This window comes from Macrobrachium nipponense, chromosome 10 (assembly GCF_015104395.2).
Source record: "Macrobrachium nipponense isolate FS-2020 chromosome 10, ASM1510439v2, whole genome shotgun sequence".
Taxonomy (NCBI): Eukaryota; Metazoa; Arthropoda; class Malacostraca; order Decapoda; family Palaemonidae; genus Macrobrachium; species Macrobrachium nipponense.
The window spans coordinates 73,445,582-73,458,800 of record NC_087204.1 but is presented as its reverse complement, the minus strand read 5'-3'; the positions used below and the strand labels follow the sequence as shown (position 1 = coordinate 73,458,800).

At 47.9% G+C, this 13,219-nt stretch overlaps 1 protein-coding gene across 2 annotated transcripts in view; it reads right to left on the bottom strand.

The window, feature by feature from the left end:
- Positions 1–9,468, bottom strand: part of LOC135223699 (peptidyl-tRNA hydrolase 2, mitochondrial-like) — a 137,511-nt gene extending 128,043 nt beyond the window's left edge. The window contains exon 1 of one of the 2 annotated variants that reach the window (XM_064262420.1): positions 9,103–9,468. In XM_064262420.1, coding sequence (XP_064118490.1) covers positions 9,103–9,261 — 159 coding nt within the window. In that variant the 5' untranslated portion in view covers positions 9,262–9,468. The remainder of the gene's footprint in view (positions 1–9,102) is intronic. The other variant, XM_064262419.1, reaches the window with a different exon arrangement.
- Positions 9,469–13,219: the final 3,751 nt, after the last annotated feature.

Sequence of the window (13,219 nt, the reverse complement as noted above, 5' to 3'; positions counted from 1 at the left end):
GGCCCATGCAAAAAGTTGCAGAGTGAGGGGTGGTATGAGGTGGGACTATATGTAAAGGACCTCAGGTTTGTATAGTTAGGAAAAATGCAATTTTCGACAAATTGTCATTTGTTCCGATACGTAATACAAACCCTCGGTCCTTTAACAATAGGAAGACTCACTTCTTGGTGGGTGGAATCTGAGTCTTTTTGGTGAACAGACTGGTGTTCGTCCAACCCTTGGAATGCCTCCCTGGTCGTAAGAGCAAGGGAGGGATCCAAACCTCTGTCCGATTGATCGGGGTGTGCACCGCAGGATCAATGGTCAGACCTCTGAGCCAAGTACTAAGAGAGAGGCAAGCGTATCTCTTCGTACCAGCATTGTGTAAGAACTTGTTCCTGTACAGGAGCCAAAACAATAAAGTTATGGGTTTGTCTCAAGTAGGCATCCACTCCTTCCCCCTTGTTGGAGGGAGTGGAGGATATTTGCTTCTATCCCTAACTAAAGGGATAGATGGGGCTCGGTTGAGTAGCTTACCTGCATCGGATCCTTTCCAGCATGGTGACGACCGTGGACCCTCTGCCACAGGTATGAGAGAGATGAGAAGAGAAGCCAGTCGCACTCTCATTCAACCATTCATTCCTACAGTCACACCAGGAATCGATGCTGTTTCTGCCTGCTCGGGTGCTGGGTAAGCTTACACAACGTGTTGAGCAGCCACCACAGGTCCCAAGGAAAAAGTATCCAAGGACTTGTGGGCAATATCCCGAACGGAGGGTAGAAGGACGTGAAGGTAGTCTGGTTGGCCCAGACACCTGCCTTCAGGACCTGCGCCACGGAGAAGTTCTTGCGGAACGCCAAAGAGGGTCCAATACCTCTGACTTCGTGGGCTCTCGGTCGGAGCGTACGGATGTCGTCACTACCATCAGCCTCGTACGCTCTCCTGATCACCTCAGCAGCCAGAAAGAAAGCGTGTTCTTGGATACTTCTTTCTTGGTAACCCCAGTGCTAACGAAGAGGCGTCGACACTCAGCCTGAGGTGTCGAGTTTTTCTTCAGATAGCGCCGTAGCGCCCTCACAGGACAAAGCAGCATCTCATCCGTATCGTTGTCGGTGAAATCCATTAGGGAGGGGATTGTGAAAGACTCGAACCTGTCGTCAGGGATCGACGGATTCTGAGTCTTAGCTACGAAATTCGGGACGAAATCGAGCGTCACAGATCCCCAGCCCCTGGAATGTCTAACATTGAAGGACAGACCATGAAGTTCCCCTACTCTCTTCGCCGATGCCAGGGCCAGCAAGAAGAGGGTCTTGAGGGTCAGATCCCTGTCTGACGACTCTCGGAGTGGCTCGAATGGTCTTCGAGTCAAACTCCTAAGGACGAGAGTCATCCCACTCAGGTGGCCTGAGCTCCCTGGTGGCAAGACCTTTCGAAGCTCCTCATTAGCAAGGAGATCTCGAACGAGTCGAGCTTGTCCAAGTTCCCTCAGTTTTAGGACGAGTTGCCAGTGCAGCTCTATATCCGCTTTAACTGTGGGTACTGAGAGGAGCTTCTCTCGGCGAAGAAATACGAGAAATCCGCTACCTGCTGAAGAGTGGCTCTGAGAGGAGATAGACCCCGTCTACGACACCAACCACAGAAGACGGCCCACTTCCCTGGTACACAGCTGCAGAGGACTGTCTGACGTGTCCAGCCATCTCTGTTGCTGCGCTGCGAGAAAAGCCTCTCGTTCGCAAGAGATGGTGGATAACAGCCAGCCGTGAAGTTGTAGGGACTGACTGCTCGTGGTACCGCTCTACGTGTGGCTGGGCTAGAAGGTTGTGCCAGTGGGGCATCTCTCTCGGTTTCTTCTGCAAGAAGAGCCAGCAGGTCCGGATACCAAACGGCTTGAGGTCGTTTGGTTTGGGAGCCACCAGGATCATCCTGAGATTGGGAGTGACCAGCGCTCGGCTGATCACTTTCCGAATCAGACAAAAGGGGGAGGAAAGGCGTAGACAAGAAGGTTGTCCCAGGGTGTTGAAGAGCGTCCTCTGCAGCTGCCCATGGGTCCGGCACGGCTGAGCAAAAAACTGAAGTTTTTTGTTGTGCCGGGTGGCGAACAGGTCTATGACTGGACGCCCCCACAGGTTGAAGAGCCTTTCCGCCACTTCTGGGTGTAGGGACCAACTCGGTCCCTATTACCTGATCCCGACGGCTGAGCTTGTCCCGCTACTACATTCCCTCTTTTGCCTGGAATGTAGCGTGCTGACAGCTCTATCGAATGAGCCGTGGCCCACTCGTGCACCTGCACCGTCAACTGGTGTGCGGGAGAGACACTAGGCCCCCCTGCTTGTTGACGTATGCCACTACCGTGGTGTTGTCGCACATCAACACACTGAGTGTCCCATCAAGCGGTCTTGGAACTCTTGGAGAGCGTAAAACGCCGCCTTGAGTTTCCAGGACATTGATGTGAAGGTGCTTGTCGTGATGGTCCCACACACCTGCAGCCAGCAACTCCTCCAGGTGTGCGCCCCATCCCTCGGTCGATGCGTCTGAGAACAGCAGCATCTCCGTGGGGGAGTGCGTAGGGGCATCCTCTTAAGAGTTCCTGTCGTCGAGCCACCAGGCTAGGTCCTGCCTCACCTTTCTCCGTGATGGACACGGGGAAGTAAGGTGGATCCTTTACCTGTGACCAACTCTCCCTTAGTCTCCACTGGAGAGATTCCGCAGGTGAAGAAAGTCCGTGAGGAACTAACTTCTCGAGTGACGCAGGTGGGCCGATCACGACTTGCCATTGCTAAGCTGCCTGTTACCTGCAGAGACAGGAAACCGGCCGGCTGCCTCCCTGAATTTGCTGATCCTCAAGTCTGCGGGGCGGACTTGAGCTGCTACCGTATCGATCAGCATACCCAGGTACTTCATCTTCTGCTTGGGTTCGAGATCGGACTTCTCGTAGTTTATCACGATCCCCAGATCGCGACAAAACTTTAGAAGTCGATCCCTGTCCTGCAGCAACTGCGAGCGGGGAGCTCGCCAGGACCAGCCAATCGTCGAGATACCTCAGAAGACGTTATCCCGTGCGAATGGGCCCAAAGCAGACACCAGCGTGAACACTCTCGTGAAACACCTGTGGGGCGGTTGAGAGACCGAAGCAGAGTGCCGCCCTGAATTGGTACACCGTCCCGTCGAAGATGAAGCGGAGGTACTTTCTGGAGGACTGATTGGATGGGTCATTTGGAAATACGCATCCTTCAGGTCCACTGAAAGCATGAGTCGTTCTCCCTGATGGAGTCCAGCACGGAACGTGCCGTCTCCATCTTGAACCGAGTCTGGCGAACAAATCGTTCAGGGGAGAGAGATCTATCACCGGGCGCCAGCCCCCCGATGCCTTTTCCACTAAGAAAAGGCGGCTGTAAAAGCCCGGTGACCGATATCTACGACTTCTACAGCTCGTTTGGTCAGCATGGTCTTGATCTCCTGCGAAGAGCGTCGTCCTTTTAGAGGTCCAGAACATATGTCTGCAGATGGACCGGGTTGGAGGTGAGGGGTGGACCCGAGATTCGAAGGGTAGTAGATATCCCTCCCGAAGGACGTCTACTATCCAGGTCTCGGCACCGTAGCGCTGCCAAGTTGCCCAATGGCTCGCCAGGCACCCCCCCCCCCCCCACTTCCGGCAGCTGGTGAGGGGGAACGCCGTCCCTAGCGTTTCCCACCTCGCTTCGACTTCTTCCCAGCACCTCCAATCGGGAAATCGGGGAAAGAAGGAGGGCTGGGAGGAGGCTGGTTACGGTCCTCCTTTACTAGAAAGTTGAAGCAGGAAGAGTCTTTCCTCGGGGCTTCGATGGAGCAGCCGTCTTAGCAGCCGAGGAAGCGCTAGCTAAACTCTTAGGCTTAGCCGCAGATGTACGAGGTTGCCCAGAAACCTTCGTAACTGCCTGGTGAACCAGACGGTCACTGTCATCAGTGCGCCGTCTTTCCACCGCAGCGTCCTCCATCTCTCCGGGAAAAGAGAGCGGAGGAACCTCTTCCATTGGTCCGTTACGTAGTCCATTTACCGCTTCACGCCCGGCCCCCTTGGCTACTCGTGTAAGGACAGCGTCCCTACGACGGAGAACCAAGTTGGCCCACAGGTTTTGCCGTCTGATGGGCGAGGTAGGAAATGGCCCCTACCTCCAGACTGGCACAGTCTCCTGAAGTCGGGGTCGTCTTCGAGGGCAGCGCCCCCGGCGTCGGCCGCGACATTGGATACTGTGAGGGACCACAGATCCAACCAAGAGACTGCCTGGAAAGCTGCCATAGCGGTAGCTTCCAGGCCCAGTGACCTCCTGCTGCGAGAACCATAGGTTCTCTGACAGGAGCTGCGCAGGGACACACCTGGAGTTAGCCTAGCTAGCTCCGGGTTAACCTGTTTGGGCGGTATTGGATCTACTGATGGCACGTAGAACTTCCGCTGTCGCTGCAGAGGAGGAGGAAGTAGCTTGGAAGACCGTCCTGACTTAAGTGAGTCCTCTCGTCCTGAGACGAAATACTCCACCTGGTCAAGGACTGAGTCTGCAAGCTCCGATCGCGGCAGTCCCACCGTCAATTTGGGTTCCCTCTTCGGGCCCAAAATGACTCGAGCCGGGACGTGGGCTCAGATGGGTGGTAGCGGCGATCCTTCCCCCAGGTCGTTGTGCTGACGAATCAGCGCAATAACCTGGGCAAAGTTCCTCTGATCTCAGGAGTTTTACAGCGTCCTGAGGAGTAGGACCGTCCAGTCCCTCCAACAGGAGCAGCTCTCGAGACCCTCCTCCTTCAGAAGGAGGAACAGCAACAGACCCCTGACGGTCGCCTCCAACCACTTGCGCGTACGACCTGGCTGGTCCTACAACCATGCCTGGTTCGTGCGGCGTCGTGGCGGGATCGTGAGCGGCGCACCTCTCACGATCACTCCTGGGTACCTCGCTCTTCCCGGTGTAGCCCGAGGAAGTTGAAGGTATAGGAGAGACAGACCTGACGCTCCCCCCCCAGTCGCTGGCAGGACCAGCGTACGTGAGGGGCTGCAGCCGATCACCAACCCGCGGTGGGGATCGTGCTGCAGGCCTGGTCGTGCCGCTCACCTGTGGCGAGCGGCTCGACTGAGCACGTCGTCCCCGATCTCGTGCGTCAGACGAGCTGCTGCTGGCCACCGTCTCCGTCCGGTCCCTGTGGGAGCGGCGGTCAGGTGATCTGCAGAGCTCGCTTTCGCGGTGAGACCGGCATTGGAGGAGTGAGCGTCCTCACGGCACGTCAAACCGCTGGTACCAGCCGAAGCGGTGGTGCCGTTGGTCGAGGGGACCTCTTCTCAGCCTCAACCCGTGGCCGGTCAGAGACCGTCACGTCAACCCGAGGTACCGGCTGGTCGCTACGAGAGCGGCCGCTGGCCTGGCAAGCGTCACTTGCGCGACTCTCGACAGTCTTCTGCTCCGTGCCTCTGTCGTGACGGTGAGCAAGCTCAGGCGTCTTGACATTGGCTGCACGGTCGCCCGAAGGAGACCGTACACTCGGACCTTCTCGCGAACGAGAAGTCGAGCCGGTACCTGACTTAGCAGCAGTGCTACTAAGACCAGGCGCGGATGTACCAGCAGTAGCCAGCACATCCTTGGTCCCCGTCTTCTTCTTCTTCTCAGAAGAGGAGACGGGCCCCGTTCCCGAGGGAACAGGAGGACCAGCAGAAGCACCCCCCGTCACGCCAGAGCGAGACGGGCCCTTCGAAGGTCCCGTAGGAGCCTTCTTAGGGGGGGAGGAGGCAGCCTTCTTCTTCTTCGGCTTGGAAGCCTTAGAAGTCGAAGGGGAAGAGGCGGCAACAGACGACGAAGAAGACGATGAAGACGACGACGACATCTCCTCTTCTTCCTCTTCTTCGTCAGCTCTCTCAGGACGGACGTCAGGTCTTCCATCCACGGAAAAGTCGGGCCAATTGCCGAAGCAACACGCCCCGACTGATCCTGTCCGGAAAGACCTGAGACCGGTGCAGCACCTCCATGACGAGACGCGACGTGGGCAGGGGCAGGCACGGCAGGAGCGGCAGGAACATCAGCAGCAGGACCAGCACCATCAGGACCAGCACCAGCAGGACCAGCACCAGCAGGACCAGCAGCAGCAGGACCAGCACCAATAGGACCAGCACCAGCAGGACCAGCACCAGCAGCAACATCAACATTAGAGTCCCGCACCGCGCGCTTCGTAGGAGCGGCGCGAGGGGCTGGGCCAGCAACACTCGCTGCAGGTACGGCAGGTACGGCAGCATAATCCGGCGTCACAGACCTCTCCATCTCAGCCAAACTCATCATTGGGACGGGCGGTAGATCCAGGGGCGAACTTTTGGGCAGCGAAAGTCGGGCGTCGGCAGCACATAAAACCCAGGTGCGGCGGCACGCCCCTCTTAGGCACGGCAGCGATCGGCATCTGAATTGACGCCGTTGGAGTCACTGACGCAATGTGTTGTGTATACACCACATGAGGAGGGGCGGCGTACGCTGGTGTTGACACCGTATTGGTCGTAGTTGTAACCACACCATGAGTTACCACTGCCGACCCCGCTAGCCGTTGAATCAAGCCCTGGATACTGGGGGCGCCTGCAGTCCCAACGACGCCCACACCTGTCCAAGGTCGTCACTCACAGAAGGCACACCTGAGGGAGGAACAGTCGGGTCAGTTAGAGGGGCACCCTCACGCCTGGGGGAGGACGAACCCCACCCAGAGCGGACGGAAGACCCCGAATACAATTGCACATCCGGGTATCGGGCACCCTCCTTCCACACTCGACGGATCGAGTGAGGAGAAGGACTCCGAAACCCCCCCCGCAGGGGAAGGCGCAAATCGTGGGGGCTGAGCTGGAGGCAGGAAGGATGACGAGGTATCCGTAACCAAAGGAGTCGCTGGAGAGCTTTCCGACGACTCCTTGGTAAACCTACGCCTCTTCCTACCCTCGTACAGCACCCACTGCGCCTCGGACCAATTTACACATACATCACATGGTTCGGTTCGGGAGCATTCTCGCCCCCGACACCGAAAACATAACTCATGAGGATCAATATTCTGGGTGGTAAGAGCGGAATCCGCCGCATTTACGCCCCCTCCAACCCGGACACACTCTACGGGCAGTTGGTGGGCGCGGCTGAAAGCTCTTCTTGATCCATGATTAATTAATCTTCACTCAATGAAAAATGAAAACAAAGTACTTACAATTTCATTCAAGACCACACACAAACCAGTCAGAAGAAATTGTAACATCCAAAGCACACGACGAAAATAGCGGGCAGAGCGATGACGAACACGTCCTGTCACACCACGGCCGAAAGCAAAAGTGATTCTTCACCGCCGGGCGCGCGGCGCGCGCACGACCGGACAAGCAGTTAACTACCGTTCTCCCCTTGTTCGAAGCTTACGACCGTCTCAGCTGCCGCTAGTTACCTTCCTATTGTTAAAGGACCGAGGGTTTGTATTACGTATCGGAACAAAAGTACTTTAACACATCCTGACACCGGAGATGGGCACCAGTCACAAGTCATTGGTGGTGAGAGCAACAGCTCGAGACCTCTATTATCCTTTTGAAGAAAGGATTTTCTCCAAAGATAGAAATTAAGGTCATATTTTAATATTAAACAGAGGTTAATGAAAGTCTAGCCATGTACAATGCAAACATGCCTCCATGACGCTTTCGAAATTCTTACTTTTAACACCAACAATTTAGAAGACTGACGCCATCTCGATGTTTGTGGAGTCGCTTGTGTCAATAAACTTTCCATTTCATGTGCTAAATCCACACACCACTTGTACCCATAGACGCTGGGGCACTTTCTTCAACAATGACGCCAACCGCGGCTTATCCAAGGAAACTACAATGTTTTGGTAGAAAAAGAAGAAGCGTGCACTAGATAATTATTTAAATAAATAGTTAAACGGCAGTATAAGGTCATGAATTGCATAAAGTTTTTACATATTCATGATTATTAATTTGAAAATATTTGTTGTTGATAAAGTAAATAGATTCCTAACACAAATATCAACAGTTTTGCTGTGAACAGTACCTATGGCATTGTTCGTGCTCTTCTATTGTTTATCAGTGTTGCCAATTTTATCATTATTGCATTACTATGACAACTAGAATGCATGGAAACAGTTTGTAAATGCATTGGCATATGTGTGAAGCTCCACTACATAGTAGGCAATGATGAGTCATTTTGCTGACTGCTTGTATCTACCTTAGAAATATCTGTAATTTTTCGGGGTTAATTTGGTTGCTAAAAATGGATAATAGACATGAATTAAATAAACATTTTGAAGTACCTAATAAAGTAAAGTTAAACTAAATAATGAAAAAAGTAAACAATTAAGGGAATAAAGCTTTGCACCTCATAAACCATGTTGTCATGTGCTGCCAGCAACTGCATTTGTGGAGTGAGTGCTTAGGAACCAGGAACTGCAACATAGTTCAAGTGCAATTTGGAGTAAATTAAAACCAAAACATGTATACTAATTAGAATCAAATAAGCAATGTGGCCTTTCAGTTGTGATGGCAGTAAGGAAAAAACCACCAATTACAAGGTAAAAATGAATTTCAGTTCAAACCATGACCCCAGGAATAAGAAGTTTCATACTTTCACTAATATAGGCAACAAAATGTTGTTTAAATGTGCTGATTACAACTGTAATCTTGAGTAAGATCAATAAACATTACATATAGCTATACGCTAATATTGTTCAAATGCTAGGAAGGCTGGGAAAGATAGTGGCTCCGCTGCGCTTCCGAACGACACCTCACGCGGTTGCCGCCATATTGGATTTCAAAACTGCCTTGAAAACATATTTTACGAAGACCTCACATGCTTATTTTAGCCTGGATCGTATGGCGCTTTCATATATCACATTACGTTGACGAAACTTCAAAATTTTGAATGGTATGCTTAAAGATGTAACTGTGCTCTTGTTTTACCAATTAAATATCGAGTGAATAAGGCTGATCCACGCGATGACGATGGATCCACTGCGGTGTTTCCACCTATTCAGGTCGGCGACTGCTGGTACCTGACAGCGGTAGTAGTATTCACTTCTACTGAAAAATTCACGGCTCATATATGTGACGATTGAGTACTAGTACCTAGTAGCTTGGTAGTACTAACCTCGTCCCAGCTGTCATCGTCTTCATCTTCCAGGTTTGCACTGGGGTCGGAGCTGTCACCGAATATGGAGGCCCGTGCAAAAAAACCAACACATATACCGAGGCCCATTCCAACCATTACACCGGGCTGCGTTAATAAGTCAGACACTATGGGAATCATTATGGATTTTTAATTAAATGGTACTAAAACATTAAAACCACATAGCGACTAACGAGACCAGTGGTAGTAGTAGTAGTAGGTGGGCAATTCCTTTGAAACTACTCCCTTGTTTGTTTTATTCCTCCTTTGATTGTGTTGGTTTGTTTCTTCTTTCTGTAATACCACAATTCTTTTAGAAATTCTTTCCTATTTTCAAAATCCCCCTCAGTAGATCTACAAATAAGAGTATATTAGCTATCAATTCCTCTTGATTTCCCTGATACGGTTGCTGCACAAAAGTATATCTATTTCTAATCTCATTTTATGCTGGGCAGTAGAGTAAGAAATGTTCTGAATTTTCATTTTCCCCCACAGCACAAACATTTTGTATCTTTTCTTTTTATTTTATTTGTCATTTAATCCTAGTGTATACTCGACAAGGAAACTTAAGATACAGCTTTTGAAATCTTCGGGCATATAGCTATCGTTCAATAATGCCACACCTGGCAACTCTTGAAAGGGGGCGGAGCTTCAAAATTATAGCGTTTGTTGCTTTCTAGATTTTCATCAACTTTATACCATAAAGATTCTGTTGAGGTCCTATAATCATTTATACTTGAATGTAGAAACAGGCTCTATATTATTCGTTAATGTTGGTTTGGTAACGTCAGTTGTCCATGAAGATAAACTTCTAAAGAAATATATATATATATATATATATATATATATATATATCTATATATATATATATATATATATTATAATTATTCAGCAAGTTTAAGGTAATAAACGTGGATTTAGGGTAATTTCGGAGCAGACCTAGGTTAAAACAACCTCGCAGTCGTGGAAGCCCTGGCTGACCTGTTAAAATTCTGTAATTTCTGCTGGCCTTGAGAGAACCTAGACTATAGGCGTCGTATGGGTCCGTAAAGGTTCTCTGAAGGTGAGCGGCGGTAATTAGTCCTTTAATGGCAAAGCCAAAACCGCTTGGGTTACCTACTCCTGGGTCACTAATTGTGAGGAAGACGAGGAGAGCGAGCGAACCAATTTTATTTGGTTGTTGTTTGAGATTAAACTGGCCATGTGCCAGCACGGGCTCTTGCTCCTAGAGCAGCCCGTAGAATTTATTCGGCAAATGAGGCTGTACATAAGGTGGCGTAAGGACGAAAGCGTAGTGTCCGTCACGCACGCATGAACAAACATAAACAAAAGGGGACAGGGCCCCGCTGTGAATGTGTACCTTCACAGACGAAAATACATGAATAATATTACATAGAGGGAACGGATTCCCGACATATATACACCAAAAGAAAGGGCGTAAAATTTTCTACATTTTAGTTCCTGAAAGAAAAGAGAGGACGTATGGATACACAGATTTTTACAATGGAAGGGCGAACATTCGCCCGAATGTCGTCCTTACGTTTCTTGTATGCAGTATTCTAAGATATATAAACTATCCATTCCTCTTCTTTGTGTGGTAAAGCCTGATTGCAGTTCATTCGTTTTCCCTATATTTCTATGTTTCCCATTTTGGTTTTCAGGATCCCTATGAAAATTTTATATGATACATTTGTCAATGCAATTGACCTAAGGCTGTGGGATATTGCTTGTTGGGTGTACCTAAGTGTTGTTTTTTACTAAAACCACCTGCTGTGTGTTTTCCTGCCCTTCGGTATGCTGTTTGAACATTCTGCTAATTCTCTTTGAAGGTTGGTACTTTGTAAGAACAGTTTGAACAGAACTGGCTTCATTCCGTCTGGCCCCGGTGCTTTATTTGACTTCATTTTCTCGAGTGATATTTTACATCTTCTTATTTATATTGACTTCTTCATGGTTTCAGTTTCTGTCTTTGTCAGGTCATACACTCCATCCACGAGTTCTCTTCATGATATATGGTATATCATCATTTCTTCCACGTCATGTTTATACTTTTTTTTCTTTTTCTTTTTGCTCTCATCGCACATCTCTCCTATTTTGTTCTCTTCTTTTTGGTAGATTATTTTCCAGAGTTTTACAAGCCCTTTCCCTAAGATTTCTTCCTTAATCTCAAGCTTATTTTCGTCGTATATCCTTATCCATTCTATGTCTGAGGTGGCCTTTCCTCTCAGCATGTCTATATATGTCTGTTTCTGCCATTAATTATCTAATTGCTAACCTTTTCTTCATATTCATCATACGTTTTCTTTATTATTATCTGTACTTTTTTTATAATATGCTTCTTCAAAGGATCTCTTTTCTTCTGTGCTTGTGGCTTTGCTTTTTAATTTGTTATATATCCTTCTTTGGCTTATTTCTTTCTTTATTTCTTTAGTGACTAATTCTGGTTCTATTTCTTCTTGCTTTAACATTCTTTTTATTATATTCTGTAGGGCATTTGCTTTTGCTTCACTCATTGTTTCCTCCAGCTGGGTGAGATCTCCTTTTCTGTCTTGTTGGCTTTGTTTGCGTTCTACATATTCAAGGTATTTTCTGGTAGACTCTTCTGTTACTTTCAGATATTTGATTTCCTTTGTTTAATTTTAAAATGTTTTTCTTACTTTTGTATTAATTCTGAATTGGGCTTTTATAAGGTGATGGTCTGATAGGCCGTATTCATACTTTCCCTCATCTATCTCTATACATTCGTAGTTTTTATACATATTTTGATTGACCAGTCTATAGACCTGTTTTGATCGCTTCTACTCCAGGTTATCTCCCCTTCGCAGCTGGGATCTCCATCCAACAGTATTAGATCATATTATTCCATTAGGTCCATAACGTATTTTCCATTTTGGTCAAGTTTTTGCGTCCCTATGAAACCTAAGTGCCCATTGAAGTCCCCAAGGACAATCAGAAGCAGGTCTATGGTCTTCTCTAATGCTACGTGTAAGGCGCTTATTGTTAGTTGACATGTAGACTAGGCTTAAGTTAAGTTTTGCTGCTCTATAATATTACCCTCTACTAGTAGAATGCCTTTGTGTTCTGATTTTTTTTTTTTTTTTTTTCATGTGGATATCTCCTTTGGATCTATACATTATTAATAGACCTTCCCCTTTGGTGTCATCGTCATCTCCCATTCAGTCTACCACTCTGATACCTGTTGGGAGCAGCAATTTTTGCTGTTTCTGGTGCGTTTCTGTGATGCACTTAATTTTTTTTTTTTTTTTTTTTTGTGTGATAAGTCCACTAGTTCAATTAGTTTGGCTTTTGTCAGGCCTTGGGTATTCATGAGCTTTACCTCAAGATCTCTCGATGCATCTTCTGTGTTGCTCACTATCTGTTCATTTTCTTTATTTATCAAAGTGCTTCTACCATCTAACCTTTTATCTATTAATTGCGAACAGTAAAGTGTGGCCACTTCACAAATGATCCGTTTTGATTTTATTTGCCGTAATTAAATATCCCTTCATAGTCTCCATTCTTTCTTGTGATTTTGTATATTTTCAGATGAGAGATAGGGTACTGTATAGCTAATAGACTGGTCTGATAGGTGACTTTCGTTATAGGAACCTCCATTTTGGAACAGGGCTGTTATCGTATAATTCATGGGCACGCTCACCTACTACGAAAGTGTTAATTCTTGAACTAAATACATTTTTTTATTTCATTCGCTGTAATTGAATATTCCTTGATGCTATTTTTTTTTTTTTTTTTGCAATATAAAATATTCTCTAGGGAAAAATATGATATACTGTAGCCCTATAGTTGAGTACTTTAATTTAATTGACAGTAAAATGTTCCGGCACAATACTATTTACTCATAATGAACTCGTGGGTCCACTAACAAAATCACAAACTTTCGTAATGCCTCTTGAAGGCCAACTAACCGCATGACCTTTCAGTAGGCGAAGAGTAAAGATTATTGTGTGTGCTAGAATAAAAAAAATCATACTAACTTTGTAGTTTAAGAAATAGTCTAGCTATAAGTTTAAGTAATAGTTTATTTGTTCATGATTCACTTGTGAGGACTGAGTAAGACGAAGAGAGCGAGCGAACTAAC